Source organism: Zea mays, chromosome 10 (assembly GCF_902167145.1).
Source record: "Zea mays cultivar B73 chromosome 10, Zm-B73-REFERENCE-NAM-5.0, whole genome shotgun sequence".
NCBI lineage: Eukaryota > Viridiplantae > Streptophyta > Magnoliopsida > Poales > Poaceae > Zea > Zea mays.
In genome coordinates, this window is record NC_050105.1 from 110,375,122 (window position 1) to 110,395,679 (window position 20,558).

The window sequence follows — 20,558 nt, forward strand, 5'->3', positions numbered from 1 at the left end:
AATAGTATCGATCTAGGAGTGGACGGGGTATTGACACCTTTAGATAATGTAGGGTCAAATAAAGTTGAAGATCTCTAGAGCACTGAGTCACCTCTATGATGGCCACCACCTAACTGGGACCAAATAGCAACAAACCTTAGGGCCTTCTCATGATGAGCAATACCTTGGGTTTGGTTTTGCAAGGTAAACGGTGGCGACGATCCGCGATGGGTTGTCGGGTCGCCTGGTGATGCTCACTGTGGCGGCGCGGACAGTCCGCGACTCTGGGTCGGACGGTCCGCGACCTAGCGGCAGAAGCGACTTCTTCCCAGCACGCTGTCCGGACGGTTCACGCTCTGGGCCGAACGGTTCACGATGGCACAAGGTCGTCTTCTTCTCCTCGTAGGACCTAGATCCCGCCCTATGGGGGAGAGACCTTAGGGTGCTCCAGGTCAGCAGGTCACCCAGACGTCCCAAGACAACGTGGAGTCGCCTAGGAATTAAGATATCAATTCGAGGAAGATATTTTGAGTGAAGTAGACGAAGTAGATCTTGCCCCTCACGAGGGATAAGATTCTAGGATCGTCTTGGGTTTGCAGGCCACCCAAGACGGATCTAGATAACGTAGAGTCGAATAGGGGTGGAGGTGGATATGCGGAAGGCTACAACTAAAGCTACGTTACATCTACTCCTAGGGTAGGAAAGGAAAAAAGTAGATAGGTTCGATTGGAATGTGTTCGTGGGTTCTCAATCGGGCGTACCCATTTATATTTATAGGGGAGGAGGTCTAGACATGTTCCTAGGTGATAATCAACAGATCTCACATGATTAGATAGATAACCACTTACGAGATAAGGATAATCGTCCGAGTTAATCTGATCGCGGGGCGAGTGGACTGTCCGGGTCCAAGGGCCGGACCGTTCGTCACTTTTGGTGCTCAACACCACCAAACCATCTAGGTGATGCGGATTACCTAGAGTGATAATCACAAACTTTCACTTGACTCTATCAAGACCAATGTGATGATCAATGGATGCACACTAATCACTCTTGTTTACACTAATGAGGTTGTTATCTTGCAAAATCCGAATCTCAAGTACCTTACTATGCAACGATTTTTTATAACACCCTATGTAGGTTGCTTTGGCTATTACATAGGGCAAGGGCAAGTGGATTGGCCGGTTAGTGGGGTATTTATAACCCCCAATCGGCCAAATAACCATTATAGGAAACTTAGGTTGACTTTGTGAGCCTTGGACCATCCTACGATCTCTATCGGACCATCTCTTATAATCCAACAAGACATAATGGTAACTATGATACTACTATATTAGAACTAGCCATTTGAACATTGCCTTAGCGTATGGTCCGTGGCCACCCCAAAATTGAACTCTTGAAACTCTTGAAACTTCTTAGTAGTGGATCCATCTACAACAATCTCCTCATGACTCGCTTAAGTACAAAGCAGAAATAAATTTCCGAGAGATATGTTACCCCAAAATTGTTACGCTACCCAGATAAAGCCTTGTTCGATTGTGTCTGAATTGAAGGAGATCGAGAGAGATTAAATCCTCTTCTATTCAACTTTGACTAGGGAGAGATTTAATCTACTCTAATGCCCTTTGATCCAGACGTAAGCGAACACGTTCTAGGAGGTTGGCGCAGATCAACCCCTACAATCGACTCTAACCAAATCGATTCTACTGTAGCATTAGCCACAGACTTGTCTTCAGTCTCCATACTCAACCAGGTCATGTAGGCTGTGTCCTAACACTTAAAAAAGGAGGGGGGGAAGAAGATTAGCACCAAAGCAAACTCCAAATCTATCAAATGATCGGCTAACACCAACACTTCCTGTACAAACATCATATAAGAATGCACTAAGTAGAGCGTGATTTCAAATCCTGAGACTAACATCAGCAGACAGCAGGGTCCCTAATTTTTGTTATCTTTTTTTTTTCCTTATACTAGTGCCCCCCTAGTAGGAGAAGCCGAATCAACCGAAGAAAGTCATTGTCCTTTTTTTTGGCTCAATTGCCCACAATATCCTTCTATTATTCTTCAATATATTGAGGCAAAAAGGGTCATTGCATAAGCACTACAACACCAATAAAAAGCCCCTGGACTTGGTCAAATCTAATCTCCAAAGTCAGCGACGCCGAGGCCCAGTACAGTTGAAAGACTCCAAATACCCTCCGAACATTCACACAGACGATCGGAAAGTTAGCTGGAACTGGAAAGGAGACTTCAAACGAAGGCCAGGGGTCGCGAGATCTCTGCACATTTTGGGCGGTGTTTGTCGTCGTTGCGCTCTACATGGTGGAATTTTTGTGTTTCGGATTTTTTCTTCTTCTTCTTCTTCTTTCTTTTTGGCTAAGATACGGAAGCTAGCACGACGACTTTGTAACCTACCAAACATATTTCTTCTCCGATCCTTTTGAAACCTAGGGAACACGTTAAGATCACGGATGACTGAAGTCGTTTCCATTTAATTTTCTTTTTCTTTTATTTATAGCGGGTGTTTGAATGTAATAGAGCTAATAGTTAGTGACTAAAATTAGTTAGAAACATTCGAACACCCTAGCAACTATTAACTATTTTTTTTAGTAAATTAGTTAATAGTTAGCTAGTTGTTTGTTAGCTATCTAATTTCATTAGTAATTTTTTAGTCAACTAACTATTATCTCTAATGTATTCAAACACCCCTCTAGTTATATTGGTGGCGTATTCTTCTTGTTGACTCTGTCACCCGAAAATCAGCTCTTCCTAACGATGTGCCCACTGACATTTTTGCAGGTAGCATTTTACCACGAATTGGACTTTGCTTGATCTTCTAGTAGCCATCGCTCTCCCTTTGAAGAGAATATCTACTTTGACAATCGTAACATCTGGAATCAATGTCTCCTCCACGATTTGAACTCAAATACCATCGTTACGTTCACATCACATGTGGCGTCTTTTGCTGCTCGGGGCCTTCATTTCTCGATAACATAGACATAACTGCTTTTACAAAGGTCAAAAAAACGTTATCTAGCTACTTCGGAACGAAGGGAGTGTGTCAATGCCAATGCGTCATGTACCTTCGTTATCTCAGCCCTACACATCTTGTTATAGATGAAATAAACTTAATTTGCAGACGATTGGGGATACGTCCGATCAACATCGGTAATACGAAGGATCAAGAATTTAATTTGACCAATGCATTTTCTACCATGTCCTGCGTTTGATAGGTGAGCATTATTGAAGCAATATTTTAGGCCCGTTTGGATACTTTTGTTCTGGATGCTATAAAAGTAGGTTATTTAATTTATAACTAAATATTGTACTCCTTTTGTCCCAAATTAAAATTTGTTCTGGTTAATTAATGGATTCATACAATTAATATTTGATGTGTGTGTTTCATATATGTGATTTGATTCATCGTCATCCATTTAAATATAAATATAAAAACCAATCCATTTGAATATAAATATAAAAACCAAGACCTAGAACGAATAATATTTTGAGATGGAGTGAGTATAAATTTTAAAGTTCTGCTTTAATTTTTTACAGTGAAGAAATTGACTTCATACACTCTCCAGAACACTCCTCTGTTTCGAGGTGTGTATATATATCTTTTCCATGTGGCCAAAACAGTATAGAGGTTATATAAACTTAATTGATATGTGCTATAATTATTAGAATGGATTTAGAAGGATTCAAACGGATCCTTTAGGAAAAGAAATAGTGGGTACATAATTTTCTATATTTATTACACGTAGTTCGGGTTCACTTTGACTTGTGAACACTGACCAACTCCAACCATTCCTTCCATATTTCTCTCCCTATATATACTTTCTATTATATTTTACTATACCCTCTAAAAAGTACTCCTTTATATATAGAATGTCTCCAAACATTCCTCCTTTTTAGCTCCCCTTATACACTTGTTAGTGTTTCATAACCACTGGCCAGTAACTATCCTGTTTTGCACATCTCGGAGCGGATGGTGTGTAAGGTGGATACAAAGGTCTATACTTGTTCGGGTAGAATGTCCCTACGATCAATTGAGTTGTGTTCCCTACATTATTCTGTAGTAGAGGTTACAAATCGACGGGAGAGAGGGATCCAGCTCCCAAGTCTCTGATGAATAAGTGCACGTGCGATTACAAGCGCTCTGTGTAGTACTTGTGTTGGTGGTGTATGAGTGTTTGCTCCTGTCTTGAATCCATGGTACTTCCTTTGGTTTTATAGGTTAAGGTAAGAAAAGGGTCCCATTACATAAGTCAAAGGGTAGGATGAAACGAGTAAAGGTCGGGTGCCGTTGTGTAGTCGATTATCCTCCATCTTCTCACCGGCTAAGGGACACTATGGATAACGTCTCCTTCCTCTGTTAGGATCCTGTAGCCACACTAACGCCACCTCAAAGCATGTCGTTATGCTCCTCCATGTTCGACAGTGGTTTACCTGGTGTCCTTTGTTGACTTCCTAACTATGGAGTAGTTAAGCATATATCAATCTCCACACCATGACAATTGACGTTTGTGTCCTGACATACCAACTCTTGTGCTGTCATTTAGACCACAAGCCTGTGTTAGAGTCTGACTTTCATGTTCCCATGTTCATAGTGGTCGTCATGGTACAATCCCAAAATTTTCGGACCTACATGGTTGGGCAAAGTATCCAACCCCTTTGTCCTTGGGGGTCGGGCGAGTCGAAACTCTAGGCAAGGTCGCTCGACTCCCAGACCCTTAGTGTTCGGGCGTCAAAGGTTGGGCCGAGGTGAAACTATGAGGCAAAGTCGTTCGTTCCCTGGACCCTTTGTGTCAGGGTCGGATGAGGTGGAAAATATCTGTCATCTGTCCTCCACACTTGGTGATCGTATAAGATGAGATCTACCTTATGAATGCCGGAGGAATCCAAACAGTTGGACACTTATCACCTCTTGTTGATATCATGCCACATCATACACGTGGTACTCACCCCTCGAGCCTCTAGAGGAGCTTGACACTCCTTTAGGACTGATTTGGTGATCAGAGATCACGGGGATTTGAGGGGATTGAGGGAGAAATTAGTTCATTTCCCCCCTCAATCCTCTCCAATCCTCCCGTGATCTCCTTGTCACCAAATCAGTCCTTAGAGATTTGTTCTAGGTTGACGTTGTTGACGGTGCACAGGTTTCTACCGAGGACGCGTGAGCAGATTTGGTGTGTCTAGAGATGGCCAAACGGGCCGCCCGGCCCGGGCTCGGTGAAGCCCGGCCAAAAACCGGGCCGGGCCTGCTGTGCCAGCGGGCTTAATTTTCTGTCCAAACCCGGCCCGCAGCGGGCCTAAACGGGCCGGGCCGGCCCGTTTAGCACGAAAAAAACGGGCCGAAAAGCGGGCTAAACGGGCCGGTAAGCACGTTTTAGTGTAAAAAAACCGGGCTTAACGGGCTTAGAGGTAAACGGGCCGTGCCGGGCTAGCCCGCCGTGCCTAGTTTCCTGTCCAAGCCCGCCCGCTTATTCTACCGTGCCGGGTTCGGACCGGGCCCAAAAAGCGGGCTTCGTGCCGGGCTCACGGACCTCGTGCTTTTTGGACATCTATAGGTGTGTCTAACGCTCGAGCCTCTGAAGAAATCATAGATTTGTTTAGAGGGTCCTCTCATCTTGGAAAGTATTTGGTCGATTAATTTACTGAGGACGTGCGAGCAGATTCGATAAATCTGTCCCCGAGCATTTGAAGGAATCATGGATTCATTTAGAGGGTCTTTTGATTAGGGACATGACTGAAACTACAGAAAAACAAAAGACTTTCGAACGAGCAACATAAATTTTGATGGCAATACGGTAGCCATCGAAAATAGATAGGTATTTTTTTTTGGCGGCCGTGCCATGTCAGAGTCACCAAAAGTAATACTATTCTTAAACTAGCGGCCGGAAATAAAAAAAATAATTTCGACGGTCAACCGAGGGCCACCGTAAATTGGTTTATTTTCGGTGGTTTTTCCTTAGCCACAAAAAATTAACGCGTTGCAGGGTTAGCAATAAAGGCAGTGGCGAAGCCACCAGAGGGCCGGAGTGGGCCTGGCACCCCCCAATGGCCCAAGCAAGTCAGATTAATAATGTATTCTATAGCCCATTATTTTGCTGCCAGTTTATTATTTGGTAGTCTGAAACCCTTAATTTTTGGCCTAACCAAGTGGATTAGTTAAGCTGGGTAAATATTCTTCTTATCCGATGGTAGATAAATTATTGAGATTACTCTTAACTCTTCCTGTGTCAACTGCGACCAAAGAGAGAGCCTTTTCAACTATGAAATTTGTGAAGACACGTCTTTGAAGAAAAATGGGAGATGCCTATTTACATGATTATCTGGTCGTTTATATTGAAAGGGAATTAACGGCAACGATTTGTTCTGATGATATTATCAAGGCCTATGATCTAGCTAATACACGTATAGCTAAATTCAAAATAACTGAGATGTAATTTTATTTTGTTTGACAAGATAGATGTTGTTTCATTATAGTGTTTTTTAATGAAGATTATATATCAATATATACATTGTGGTTGGTTCTCTTGCCATTTTTATATTGTGTCTTTGTTGGTTTGGTCGCTTGGAGGCTAAGCCTGCCCCCTCTGTCTTCGGATCCTGGCTTCGCCCCTGAATAAAGGGATCAATTGGTGCTCCCGTTGCTGAGAGCTAGTCCAACGGGCACTCGACAAAAATAGAGTCTTTGCCGAATACCTCATAATACACTTCAAAGGAACTGGCAAAGGGGCCATGGGAGGCTTCTTTGCTGAGACCCGGTAGAGAAGAAACTCGGTAAAGAGGGAGCCTTTGCCGAGTGTCCGTGACACACTCAATAAAGTCTCCGTCACCGTCACCGTCATATAGTGCCGCGACGGCAAATTTTCTTTACCGAGTGCTACCGTGACACTCAGCAAAGTCTTTGTCGAGTGTCCGATAAAAAGTACTCGATAAAGAAGCCACTGTCGATGTACAGTTCACCGAGACTTCTTTGTCGAGTGTTACACTCGGCAAAAACTTTGACTACTATTTTTCAAACAATTTCAAAGTCTTTGTCGAATATAAATTGATTGTTTAAGGGCTTAAACAATTTCAAACAAAAAAGTTGTCAACTACAAAGTTGAATAGTTTCTTTTTAAGTTTTACAACTTTTATTTTGGTACTTTTTCGATCCGTGGTCATTTGCAAAATTTGTATTTTTAAAGTTGACAAAATCAAATGCAATTGTGAGAGCCCAAATAATTTCAAATGAAAAGGTTGTAAACTACAAAGTTTCATAATTTTTAGAGATCTACAATTTTTATTTTAGTGGATTTTTTTATACGAGGTCATTTGAAGAACTCAACAAATTCGATTTAAAATGATTTCTACGGTACTGCGTGGTTCCTTAATAAAATCGCTAGTAGTAATGCACGATTTGTACTGACGGTTTTCTTAAGGAATTGTTAAGTAATTGCTAGTACAAATTATAAATATGATTTCTACCGCTAGTGAAAATGTGTTTTCATTGATGGTTCTTAAGTCGAAACGGCCAATTTATTTTTATTGACACCCGATAACCAAAACCGCATCTAAAAATTAGACCTCACACCAACTATAGAGCTCTTTGGTACTAGTATCCTCTATGGATAGAATTTGTTATATACAAAGTTATTCAACCGGATCCCTATATTTGCATTTATAGATAAGTTTGGTACGATGATTGTAGCTGACATGTACATGTATTTCGCTCTCCTAATATAAATATAAGATATCACCCTGACATATTTTGACAACAACCACTAATTTGGCTGACCTCCTATTTCAACTTCCAGCCTCTACGAGAAGCACATCGTTTTGCATGCATGAGCTGGTCAAAATGCACGTGGATCTCTTGCCTCTACTGTGGCCACCCTCCATCCGATTTCACCAAGTATTCGTACCCAAAATGCACCGGGGGGTGGGGGGGGGGGGGGGGGGGGGGGGGTTGTTAAATCTTTTCTCATACATATATACCTCTCACATGCATCTATATAAGTTCATCCCCCAAGGACGGCAGCATCTCAGTTACCACACTCCTCGAAAACTTTTGAGCTCAAAGCGGCATGGCACATGAAGCAGCAATAGTTATTGATCAGCTCGCTGGTGATTCACCGTCGGTGAAAGCAGTTTTGTTACTACTCCTGGTCCCTGTCCTCCTGCTCTGGGTCCTGCTGCGCTACTTCTCTTCTGGGGCAACGACTAATAGTACGAAAGGAAAGAAGAAACTGCCTCCGTCACCGCCGGCGCTGCCGCTGATCGGACACCTTCACCTCGTCGGCGCGCACCCGCATGTCTCTATGCGGGGCCTCGCCGCCCGGCACGGTGGCGAGGACCTCATGCTGCTCCGCCTCGGCACGGTCCCGACGCTTGTGGCGTCGTCCCCGCGCGCCGCACAGGCGGTGTTGCGCACGCACGACCAGTCGCTAGCCTCACGGCCCCGCTCCATCTTCGGCGACATCCTCGGGTACGGGCCGTCGGACGTCGGGTTCGCGCCCTACGGCGAGGGGTGGCGGCAGGCCAAGAAGCTGGTCACCACGCACCTGCTCAACACCAAGAAGGTGCAGTCCTACCGCGCCGCCCGCGAGGAGGAGGTAATTAGTTAATAACTGATCACGTCTTAGCTTGTCATGCACCGATCGAGAACGAGATCACATGCCAGCCGCACGTACGCAGGTGGGAGTGGTGATCGACAAGATCCGCCGCGCAGCCATGACAGGCGCGGCGGTGGACTTGAGCGAGGTCCTGAGCTCGTTCACGACCGACATGGTGTGCCGAGCCGTGGCGGGGCGGTCGTTCAGGGTGGACGGCCTGGACAAGGTGTTCAAGGACGTGATGGACGCGAGCATGGCCGTCCTTGGGGGCTTCAACCTGGAGAACTTCTACCCTGGCCTGGCCAAGGTGGCCGGCGGCGTGCTCATGTGGCCGGGGCGGCGCAAGGCTGAGAGGCTCAGGGACCGGTGGGATGAGGTCCTTGATAAGGTGATCGACCAGCACGCGAGCGAGGCGGCCGCCGGTGGACCCCCGGCGACACGCCGCCTTGAGAGTGATTTCACCCATGTGTTGCTGGCCGCGCAAGAGGAGTACGGGCTCACCAGAGACGGCATCAAGGGAATCATGGCTGTGAGTTTGCCAACCTCTCCATTTGTTAACCTTCAGATGGTTGAAAAATAGACAAACTTGTAGTGGTATAACATTATTTCTAGGGAACCTTCATTCACATATATATGAACTACGTACAGGATATGTTCGCAGCGGGCACAGACACAGCGTACTTGGTACTAGAATTCACCATGGCCGAGCTGATGCAGCACCAGGACGTGATGGCGAGGCTACAGGCAGAGGTGAGAAGCAGCATGCCGGCGAAGGGGCACCACCAAGGACAAGGAGCCATCACAGAAGAGTACCTCGCCGGAATGCCATATCTGAAAGCCGTCGTCAAAGAGACGCTCCGCCTGCACCCGCCGTCGCCGCTCCTCCTCCCGCACCAGTCGCTCGAGGAGTGCGCCATCGACGGCTACGTGGTCCCCGCCGGCACCACCGTGTTCGTCAACGTCTGGGCCATCGGCCGCGACCCGAGGCTGTGGGACGCCGCAGAGGAGTTCATGCCGGAGAGGTTCGTCGTCGACAAGGGGGCCACGGCGACGGCGGCGGAGGGCGTCGTCGATTTCAGGGGGACCGACTTCCAGTTCCTGCCGTTCGGGTCCGGGCGAAGGATGTGTCCTGGGATGAACTTCGCCCTGGCCAACGTCGAGATCATGCTGGCGAATCTCGTGTGCCATTTTGACTGGAGGGTGGAGGGAGGAGCGAATGACATTGACATGACGGAGGTGTTCGGATTAACTGTGCACCGAAAAGAGAAGCTCGTTCTCGCTCCAAGGTTATGGTCCTGTTCCTGTGCTGCTGCTCAACCACCAATGGAGGGCTAAGTCAACCCTGCAGAACAATAACCTGAACATGCGTCACATGTGCCGCATATTTTGCTCTATATCTGTCTACGTACCATAAGAACCGACACGGGAATAAGTGTTACGGGTAATTCAGGCAATTCGGCCGACGGGGATCTTCATGATTTATGTTGTGTATGTAATATATATATATATATATATATATATATATATATATATATATATATATATATATATATGGAAAATATCCTATGCAATCACTTATCCTGGTGCAAGCATGCAATCAAGCGATCTGGTGCATCCGATCTAGATCTAATGATGACTGTTATTTTATATTTAACCCCTTCCACCTAAAACATAATACCTATTTTACTTTTAACCCCTTCCATATGAAACCGTTGGATCTAGATTGGATGCTCTGGATAGTTTGATTGCACGCTTGCACTAAAATGAGTGATTGCACATGATATGTCCTCTATATATATTAGGTGAGTATACGTGCGTTGCAACAGGAACATATAATAATGTAATAATTTATATACAAAATGTGTCTTATATTGTTATAAAAAATATTTTATAATCTATTTGTAATCCTAGCCATACATAAATTTGTTATTTTAATTTGGTTGTTTCACTACTCCATTGCAACCATCAGTATCATGCAGACTTCGATATATGCCACGATTTGCATGGTCTCATCATTGAAGAACACGTGTCACACCTGTCGGTGTACATTGTCAGTCATTAGGTACGCACCACCATACACGCTTGCTTAAACAAAAAAGCAAGTGTATGTGTTTGCGAAGATAATTAAAGGCAGGTCGACACAAAAGCTACCTCGACGATGGCGAGTGGTCATTGTTGTCGGTCCTCCTCTGCGTCACCTCTGGTACCAAGATGACGCCATAGTCCTTGATATAATAGTCATCGAACGCGCACGATATGACGAGTACCGATGACTCTTGGCTAGGCTGCCAAACGAAGTGCACCCCGGGCTTATCAGCGAGGTAGTACACCTAGCCGTTGCACCACCGGATGTGCTACTCCTCTACATAAATCTTGTTCGAGGACACTCACACAACGTCAGCAACGACCGTCGTCCCAACGCACAAGAATTCATGGCCGGTCAGTAGTGACTTACGTGGGAGGTTGAACTTCAGGTGGATGATGAGCTGGACGGTGTGACGACGCCGTTGTCGGATGCGGTGCCCAGAACAACCCGAGAGTCGCCGGCGTTGGCGACAACCATGAGGTCCCCCTATTTGAAGATGAACAGCGAGATGCAGCCGCTCTGGACCGCGTCCAAGCGGCGGCTGCGCCGGAGCTTGCCGAACACAGCGACGCATGCGGTCACGTAGTACTGCTTCCAGAGGTCGAACTGGCAGTCGCCAAGCTTCTTTTCGTCGTCGATGAGCGACGCCAACGCGAGCGCCTCCTGCCAGTGGTGTTTGTTCGGGGTTTCCAAGTAAGAAACATGGATTCATCTTTGGCGTTGGTTTATAAAAATGACTCACAAGTCAGAGCCATGAAAAAATATTACGGAGAATAAATATGACACATATAAAAAGAATTTAAGTTGAAAACATTATTCATTCAAACAAAAGAAATTGCATGCAAGGCTCTTTTTTAAATACTACTCCCTCTATCCAAAAATATAATTCAGGAATCTCGTTGATAATTATCTACTACTACACATTGTGCAAAGGTAGCAGGTGGGCTTTGGGAGAGATGTAGTATATATTTTTACTGTAACAAATATTGATATAAACACACATGTGGTGTAGTGGTAGCTACGAGCACATTTGCTTGAGAGGTCGCAGGTTTGAATACCATTGGAGCCACATTTGTATTTTTTTAATTTAATTTTAGTTAGGCGTGGGATGCACGTGGGAATGAGAAAGACAGTGCGGGGAGGGGTAATGGGAATGACAGAACACTGATAGAACACGGAATGACAACCGGGAATGGGAATGATAGAACACGGAATGACAACCCACGGGGAGGGGAGAACAGTGCGGGAATGAGCCGCCTTAATAAGTAGTAGAGATTCATGAGCAGACGTTTTGTTATTGTTTGTATTTAATGCTTGTAATAATCACAATTTCTACTGTTTGTTTGATTAAATTATTTACTCCCCAAAATTGAATAGAAGAGAATTTCGTCAGATCAACCGAATAAGGGGTAAGCCTAAAAGGGAAACGTAGTTGTTGTATGTATGTTATGGTGAGCTAATCGAGCCTTATTAAATTTCACTAAGCTTATAAAAATAACACAAATATTTATATCTTAAAAGTCTATTATAAAAATATATTATATAATCAACAATGATAGTATTTTATTTATTATTTATTATTAATTATTTTAAATTTTAAAAATAAAATTATGTTTCTTACGGGAGAAGTATTTATCAAACTTAAAATATCGCAGTTTTACAAAAGAAAAAACTAAGACATGATCCAAGTCAGACAGTGGGCCTGCTCGGCCCACCGGGCGATGAAGAGCGAACACCGAAGCCCCGGGTTCAGACTTCAGACCCTGCGTTGGTCCCCGTCCCCTTCCTCGCCTCGTGCGCTCCGCCCGTCGCGCCGTCATCGCGGAGCTTCCAAAGCCCCCGTCCCCCAATAGACTCCTCCCCATCCGTGCTCTGCTCCGTCACGGCTCAAATACTCCGCCTGCATCTCCAAAGCACACTGCTCCCTCTGGCTTCCCGCCTCCTCTTCGGCTCCTTCGCGTCCCGACGCCCCCTCATGGCCACCGCCGCCGCCACCGCAGCAGCAGCAGCAGTCTCCTCCCCGGCTGCGCGTGGAGCAGCCGGGGCCGCCGCCGCCTCCCGCCGGGGGTTCGTCACGTTTGGTGGAGGCGCCGCCCGCTTCTCTCCCACGCTGCGGTCCGGCCGTGGGTTCTCTGGTGAGGGCTCCTCTCTGAGCTGATCTCGTTCAAGGGTGCTGCTGTGTTGCGGCTCAGTGTCGTCTTGTTGGGGGTCGAGTTCCGAGATTTAGCCTGTGTACCGTAGCATGGCGAGCGAAATGGTTTGCTTTTCATATTTTGTGATCTGGAATGCTTGCTTGGTTCTTATGCTGCCTAGGATCCACGTTGGCTAGGTGGAAAATTTTGCATAGTACGTGGATTAACGAGCTCATGTTCAGATTTACTTCTGTTTTGATATATCTGCGTTACTAATTAGTGACTGGAGCATCATGATGGAGTTAGTCAGGTTGTGTGTTAGTGTGTATACAGTCTTAAACAATTTTTTTTTGTTTTTGATATTTGTAGCTTCCATTTATTTTCTGGTACATTTTGTTAATTAAAGATGAAAAATCTGACTCAGATTACCTTTTGTTCAGTTGGAACTCGGGGCATGTTTTTTTTAAAGAAATACGGTAGGGGAAGCCCCTACAGATAAATTTTATTAAAAGAAATGTTTAAACAATCGGTTAGACCAACAAAGAACGAGAGAAGGGGGATGGGCAAGGGGTGTGGGCAGAGGAGCAGTCATCTAGAGTTTAGCCATTGAGATACATCAAGCTTAAGAGCAGGGCTAAATCTAAACAACTCGGGGCATGTTCGGTACTTGTTGTATGTACAATTTAGTAGGTAGTAGTATTTAAAGGAGCATTGTTTCTAGAAGAACCTACTAATTGAATGTCCATGCATTGGGTTTCGGACAGATAAAAGGATCATGTTATCCTTGCATATTGAGATATGGCTGTTGGACTTAGCCTAATGTGGTGCCATTAGTCTTAGCTGTTTTGGGTATTTAATCAAGATCTGTCCCAGTCAATATTATTGACAATATTTTTGGATACTTACAATTTCATCACATGTAAAATGTACCACCCTTTGTCCCAAATTATAGGTTGTTTTGCTTTTCTAGGTACATAGCTTTTGCTATGCGCCTAGGTATATGTATGTCTAGATACATAGTGTATCTAGAAAAGTCAAAGTGACCTATAAATTGGAACTGAGGGAGTAGAAGACAATAATTATTGAACGAGCTCATAGCACAAATTGATGTACTTCACTATGCTGTAGTGGCATGTTGTGTTGAGCCTGCTGATGCTAGCTATGTTCATCACATTAATTTAAAGTAAAAGATCCAATTGCACCAAACATTAAAGCGATGATAGTTTTATTCTTGCCTTAGTTGAAAATTTACATTTTTTTTATATGCAATGGATTTACTTTTGAGTTTCTATAAACTTGTCCTAACTCTGTAAAACCTTTTTTTCCTTAACAGATTAATGATTTTACCAATACATACTGGAACCATTTCTTTCAGAAAGAGTCCGAAAGAATGTAGCATCCTATTTGAATTCCTGTCACGGCATGCTGGAAATTACCTATTTGTTTCTTTGTAGTCAGTGTTAAGCAAACTGCTATCTGCAGGTGTGCAAACCCATGTTGCTGCTGTTGAACAAGCAGTTGTAAAAGATGCTACCAAGCTGGAAGCTCCAGTTGTTGTTGTTACAGGTGCATCTAGAGGGATTGGTAAGGCAACTGCTCTAGCCCTTGGAAAAGCAGGATGCAAGGTTAGTAACTTAGGCTGTGATTGTTGTTTGCATTAGCCTTAGCCTCTATTAGACCTTATGCAGCATTCAGCATAACCCAAGCCAGCATAAATGTATGCATTATCTTGGTGCTTGGTTGTCCTGCATAGGCAAGCCATGTTTAGTAAAATTGTGTTTGGCTTCTTTTTGTGTTGCATGTAGTCACCTCCATGTTTTAGTAATTAGTATAGCTCTCATGTTTCTAGTAGAGGTAGGAAAGGTGATAATATTTCATTTTTGTGTGCCCCATCGGTTTGTGGAAATCTGTATTGCTTAATATGATAAAATCTGACGTATTAGCTATGCACTGGAGCTGCTTTCGCTTTTAGCATTATGCAATCCTTGCCTAAGAGCCTCTGAGCCCGGCAAACTGCACTGCACAAGCCTAGATATATACTAATGCATCTCTGCCTCCAAATAAATTGTCTTCTTTCTTATGTGATTACATGTTGATCTAATTCTAGGGACTTGACTCTTATTTGATTTTAGGTTCTGGTAAACTATGCCCGGTCCTCGAAAGAGGCTGAAGAGGTCTCCAAAGAGGTGAGCATGTGCATTCGCAAATTACTTTATTGGGTATTATTTGGTTCTCTGAAACTTTTTAGAAAGCAGACATAGAGACAATCAGCCGTGCAGTCGTGCACAACCAATTTATTGTAACTGTTATTAGTAAATTGCTTTGGTTTTCACTACAAGTAAGATAACTGCTGCTATCGCTCTCCCTGATTGTCAGCATTGTACAATTGTTATCTCAGACTCAATTGTTCTTTCATCTTTGCCTCCATAAAGGAATTCATATACTTTTGTTAGTGGGCTGGTCCTTGGTCCAACTGGATAATGGGCACAATTGTTAGTTGGTTTGTACTACACGCATTAGTTAAGAAGTTGTTAGTACTTAGTAGGCATAATTGCATGCGCTTGGCTTGTTAACCAATATTGTGTTTGCTGCATGGTTTATCATGTTAGCTGCTCAGAGGTGGTTTTTACTGGTTGGGTTGTTAGGTATGCCTCTTAATTCTTATTGGAGAGGCATCCATGTAGTGGTTCTCATTAAGTCAGGAATAAGCAAAGTAAGGTTCTCCTCTTGTCTTATAGCATGTGTGGCGCGGACTATCTAGTTGTGGATGTTTGGCCTTGTAATAGGGGTTGACAAATCTTGCCCCCTACCCTTTTTCTCCTAAATGAAATGACACGCAGCTCTCCTGCGTTTGTTAAAAAAAAGGTTCTCCTCTCGTCTCTCACATAAGTTTTTAGCCTAGTATATCCTCTGTCCAAGACTCCAAGTTCTACTATTCCTCAAGAACTCTGTTTCGCACATTCTACCTTAACTCATCACTGTTCACCCTCAGACAAATGCTTATGCCTCCTTTGGAACATAGGAATTTCACAGGAATAATATAGGAATTTCACAGGATTAGTTCAAAAATGTAGAAAAAATGCAGTATTCAGAAAATAATCATTTATTCCAAAGGAGGCCTTACCTTCTAAGTTTTAACCCAATTCTACACTATCATCATTAGTGATTTGATGATGTCACTGTCCTTAAATCTCATTGCCATTTGTGAGACACTGCAACATCAGAACAATAAATAGGCCCCTTTAATTATATCTCATAAATCAAATAAAAATGTGATGTCAATTCTTATCTGCACTATCTTTGGTTGTTTTGCTGGTGTATTGTTACTGTTTTTGACAATAGTAGAATTGTAAGACTATCTCAATCAGACTTCTTATTTCACCGCCCATCTCACTTCCTATTTCTAACCCTACTCTGTAAACAGTGTAGTCTGCACTCTGCAATGCAAAACAGTGTTTTGCACGGTCATATGCACGATCTGCTGAGCACGGCTGAAGAATAACAATGCAAGAAGTGTAGACAAAAAGAACAATAAAAAGACGATTCTTGAATGTGGTTTATTAAAATTAAACTTTCTGTAAGATTAATACAAATTAGTTATTTACTAGCAAAAGTGCCTGTCTGTCTATCAATGTTGATGGATAACGAGAACTGGACAAAAAAGCTAACAGATATTAATAAAAAACGAGGATTGGTACGTTGCATACTCCCTTTGGATGGCGAGAGTATCTATTTAGTTTTTACCTTTTCTGTAAGTTTATTAAAAAGGCAGACCAAGTACTGGAGGCCCCGCATGAGTTAGGTCTGTTGAAGGGTTAAACGGAGGCCAGCCTTCTCCCTGCAAATGGAGAGAGATTGTTTTGAACCCATGACCTGGTGACTCAGTGAGATAGCTCTCACCAATTTAAAATTATAATTTTTTTATGATGATCATGGTATCCATAATATATGTTAATATTGATAATAATATCGTAATATGCAATTACGCTTGTATCGTATCAAAATACAACCATGATAGATTTGTTTTCTTCCACTGTAAGATGCATAAATATTTACTTATTAATGTATCATAACTTTAATTTCTTACTATTCATGTGTTGTTAGAGTCAGATATTATATTAGATGACAAACCACTCAAGACATTTATTTTGATTAGTTTAGGTGACAAACTACTCAAGATTTTAGTTCATGATTTGGTTAGTTGGACAATTGACTGGTCCAAGTTCTAATAATAATAAATCTTATTACTAATTTAAACTATATAAATAATTTAGTGTTGGGGATATTTGTTTATTAAAAAATTAATGGTTCAAAAACCTATAATATTGTATTTAATATTTTTTAATGTAATAAGAAAAATGGTAGAAAAAACGCAGAAGTCACGGACGGGTGGAGTATATGCACAACACAAAGCCACATACGGAGTGATAGATGAAAATAAACATGTCACAAATGGGCAACACACAGATAAAAAAAATCGCCCGGGGAGGGAAAGAGCGCCCTCACGTTATTATATTAAGAAGAGACCGAAACATGGTCCCGGCCGAGAAAACCCTCGAACCCTGGCCCCCCCATCACGAGCGGGCCGTCACCGCCCATTCTGCAACGACCCAGCTGAAGGGTGGCACGCAGGACGTAACCCGGGTGCGGGCGGGGCACAACCAGGGGATTTTTTAACCAAGCCAGAAATTCGCCACCGAGGGGGATCGAACCCAGGACCTAGAGGTGCTATCGGAAGCCTTAACCATTACGCTAAAGGCCCTTTCGCATTACACATATCATCATCTAGACAAAAAACTGTCACAGATCTAGGACAAACCTTGAGCGGGACATAAACCGAAATGGACTCGCAGTGACAGTTGATGTGCAGACTGCAGAACACCACTGGGTGATTAGGTTGCACGAAAAATTAACGGCAGAAATTTTGGCCTTTTAATATTAGGTATAGAAGTATCCTTTGAAACTTTTTGACAGTTGTCTGCCTAGAAATTTTCAGAGACCAGTCATTGGCATGTCAGTTTATTATGTTTTTTCCTTTTCCATCTTGAACATGTACTCAGTCAGATGCTTACATTGTCTTTTTTGCAGATTGAAGCATCTGGTGGTGAGGCTATCACCTTCGGAGGAGATGTTTCAAAAGAAGCTGATGTAGAGTCTATGATGAAAGCAGTGAGTGTAGTTTGTTTACAGGAAGGAAATGTTCCATTTCTTTTACACCAACCTTTATTACCATGGCTTTATGATTCATGTGTTAATTGAATTAGGCTCTAGATAAATGGGGAACAATAGATGTGCTGGTAAATAATGCAGGTATGTTCTCAACTTCCCATGGTATATTGCACTTTGCCAGTTCCCACTTCCCAGTTTGGTTGACTTTGTTTGTCAAATAAACAATATTTTCTTATTAGGGATTACACGAGACACATTGTTGATGAGGATGAAGAAATCTCAGTGGCAAGACGTAATTGATCTGAATCTTACTGGCGTCTTCCTTTGTACACAGGTACGTTTGCAACCTTTCTCTGCATATGATTTATATTTATATGCATCTTACATCAACATATTCATTGCAGGCTGCAACAAAAGTAATGATGAAAAAGAGAAAGGTACAATCTGTCTGCTCTTCAAATTGGTCTGCATGTCTCTCACTAATTCTGAATGCTAAATAGACTAAAACTTTTAACTTTATTTATTTACAACTGGTTTTCAGGATTTGAAAGTACAAACGAAACCTAGGATTAGAAGCATGTATGAATTATGGTAGGTGGCTGGCAAATTAGCCAGAAAAGCACCTTAGAATTTAGTCAGGACTTTTGCAATACTCAAGTTTCATAAGTAAACAACTGTCGCAACTCTCTTCCTCTTGCACAGTTTCCAGTTAGGAATTGGGATAGATTAACTTCTTTTAGAAGTACAAAGAAATTACTGGCTTGTTGCATCGTTTTTTACCCTGTGTTTATGAATAGCTGAATGGGATCAAAACCTTAAGAATTTAGACCAGTCAGTGACTCACATTGATAATGCATAACTATTGAATCGCACCTCAGTAATGGGCTGATAGTTTGTTACCATGAGTTATGTTTGTATTTGTCTTGTATACTGATCTCTAAAATGTTGTTGTAATGTGCACATTTTTATGTAAAAATGCAGGGAAAAATTATCAACATTGCATCTGTAGTTGGTCTTACTGGCAATGTTGGCCAAGCTAATTATAGCGCAGCCAAGGCTGGAGTGATTGGTTTCACAAAAACAGTTGCCAGGGAGTATGCAAGCAGAAATATCAATGTCTGAACTTTTATCTTTTTATTGTTAGCTCCCTTGTAACTTTGGCTAGTCTGGCTTCTGATGCATTTCTGAATATTCATGCAGGTGAATGCTATTGCACCAGGGTTCATTGCATCTGATATGACTGCCGAACTTGGAGAAGAGCTTGAGAAGAAAATCTTGTCAACCATTCCGTTAGGTATGCATCTTCAAGCTGTCTGATCATCTGGTTCCTTCGATTGCATCTTCAATTGTGCCCTTGGCCATGGAGCATTTGCTGCTTCTGTTTTGTCAAGTGACGCTCCAAATATGAAAGTTAATTGCTGGTATTAGTATTCTGATAGATTGTGAAAGGAAGCTCGTTCCTGGTATTTATTAACGGATGACAAGTGGCCCCAACTTACAAATTACCAGCATAGGATAATAAGAGTTAGCATTGTTTTTATCTTTAGAAACAATGCAAGGACAGTAGTAAGAAATTAGAAAGCAAAGCCATGAACTGAAATCCATATTTGGGTAGTTCATCGCATATGAAAATGATATCCAAATTTTGTTTGTACACGGTGGCTCAGGCATTATTTTGTAGAACCACAATCCATTAATTTTGTCAGAATATGCAAATAGAGTATTATCATATTGCTTTGGTCCTTTTTTCTTTTATTTTTGGCACATTCTTCTTTTCCCACTAAATGATCAACTTAAGATTCATCTGTCGGACTGTGGCCGTTAAGCACTAATGCTACAAGTTATATTGCTACCTCCAGGGAGATATGGCCAACCAGAGGAAGTTGCAGGGTTGGTCGAGTTCCTGGCCCTTAACCCCGCAGCTAGCTATATGACTGGACAGGTGTGTGTGAAACTAGGGATACAATATATATATGCCCTTGACTTTTCAGGGTTTTATTTTTGAACATCTCAACTAATCCTTTGCTACACGCAGGTGCTTACAATTGACGGAGGGATGGTAATGTAAGATTTGAGTTAGCTTGATGCACTTCTACTTTTGCTGAGCATTTAATGTTGAACACCCTTGTTGTGCACGGGCGATTTTGGACAACAAATTAGTGTTGTCTCTTTCTTTGTAATACTCTCTGGTAATAAATCTAGCATGTGGAATGGAAGTTGAAATCTGGGTTTTCGTGTATATTCTGTGCCAACTTGTCAATGCTATTTGACTATCCTGGCCCGAATTTTTTTGCTTTTCAGCACATTTTTCGAAAAGCTTAGACGGCTCGACGCCATGGCTTATGGTGTTGACTGTGATGACGTGACAGCCACCTTAGCACCTAGCTCGACGCTACAGATCTTGATGCCGAGCTAGAAATTAAACGTCAGCCGCGTTTCTTCTCCCTCTCCTTTCTCTCCCTCTGTCTCCCAGCGCCGCCCGCTACTCCCTCTGTCTCCCAATGCCGCTCGCCCCTCCCGCGGCCACTAGGAGCGCCCGCCCCCTCCCGCCCGAGCCGTCGGCGCTTGCTCCCTCCCTCGCGCCGTGATTTG

At 43.0% G+C, this 20,558-nt stretch overlaps 2 protein-coding genes across 2 annotated transcripts; both read left to right on the top strand.

Moving 5' to 3' along the window:
- The first annotated feature begins 7,984 nt into the window (after window positions 1-7,984).
- LOC103641574 (indolin-2-one monooxygenase-like) lies at window positions 7,985-10,048 on the top strand. Its single transcript, XM_020545777.1, has 3 exons — window positions 7,985-8,579; window positions 8,662-9,108; window positions 9,228-10,048. Exons 1-3 carry the CDS (start codon window positions 8,052-8,054, stop codon window positions 9,912-9,914), a joined length of 1,662 nt encoding a protein of 553 aa, XP_020401366.1. The 5' UTR covers window positions 7,985-8,051; the 3' UTR covers window positions 9,915-10,048.
- A 2,403-nt stretch (window positions 10,049-12,451) lies between these two features.
- LOC100273168 (uncharacterized) lies at window positions 12,452-20,191 on the top strand. The gene is made up of 11 exons (NM_001147614.1): window positions 12,452-12,800; window positions 14,280-14,422; window positions 14,930-14,983; window positions 17,886-17,966; window positions 18,062-18,107; window positions 18,206-18,300; window positions 18,371-18,403; window positions 18,948-19,082; window positions 19,167-19,260; window positions 19,826-19,908; window positions 20,002-20,191. The coding sequence occupies exons 1-11, from the start codon at window positions 12,641-12,643 to the stop codon at window positions 20,032-20,034; spliced, it is 957 nt and encodes a 318-aa protein (NP_001141086.1). The 5' UTR covers window positions 12,452-12,640; the 3' UTR covers window positions 20,035-20,191.
- Window positions 20,192-20,558: the final 367 nt, after the last annotated feature.

Bases quoted from the DNA above. Each gene is read 5' to 3' on its own strand.
- LOC103641574 (XM_020545777.1), top strand. From the start codon at position 8,052: ATGGCACATGAAGCAGCAATAGTTATTGATCAGCTCGCTGGTGATTCA. The intron at 8,580-8,661 runs GTAATTAGTTAA...GCACGTACGCAG, and splicing joins GCGCCGCCCGCGAGGAGGAG to GTGGGAGTGGTGATCGACAA. The intron at 9,109-9,227 runs GTGAGTTTGCCA...AACTACGTACAG, and splicing joins GCATCAAGGGAATCATGGCT to GATATGTTCGCAGCGGGCAC.
- LOC100273168 (NM_001147614.1), top strand. From the start codon at position 12,641: ATGGCCACCGCCGCCGCCACCGCAGCAGCAGCAGCAGTCTCCTCCCCG. The intron at 12,801-14,279 runs GTGAGGGCTCCT...TGCTATCTGCAG, and splicing joins GTCCGGCCGTGGGTTCTCTG to GTGTGCAAACCCATGTTGCT. The intron at 18,108-18,205 runs GTATGTTCTCAA...TTTTCTTATTAG, and splicing joins TGTGCTGGTAAATAATGCAG to GGATTACACGAGACACATTG.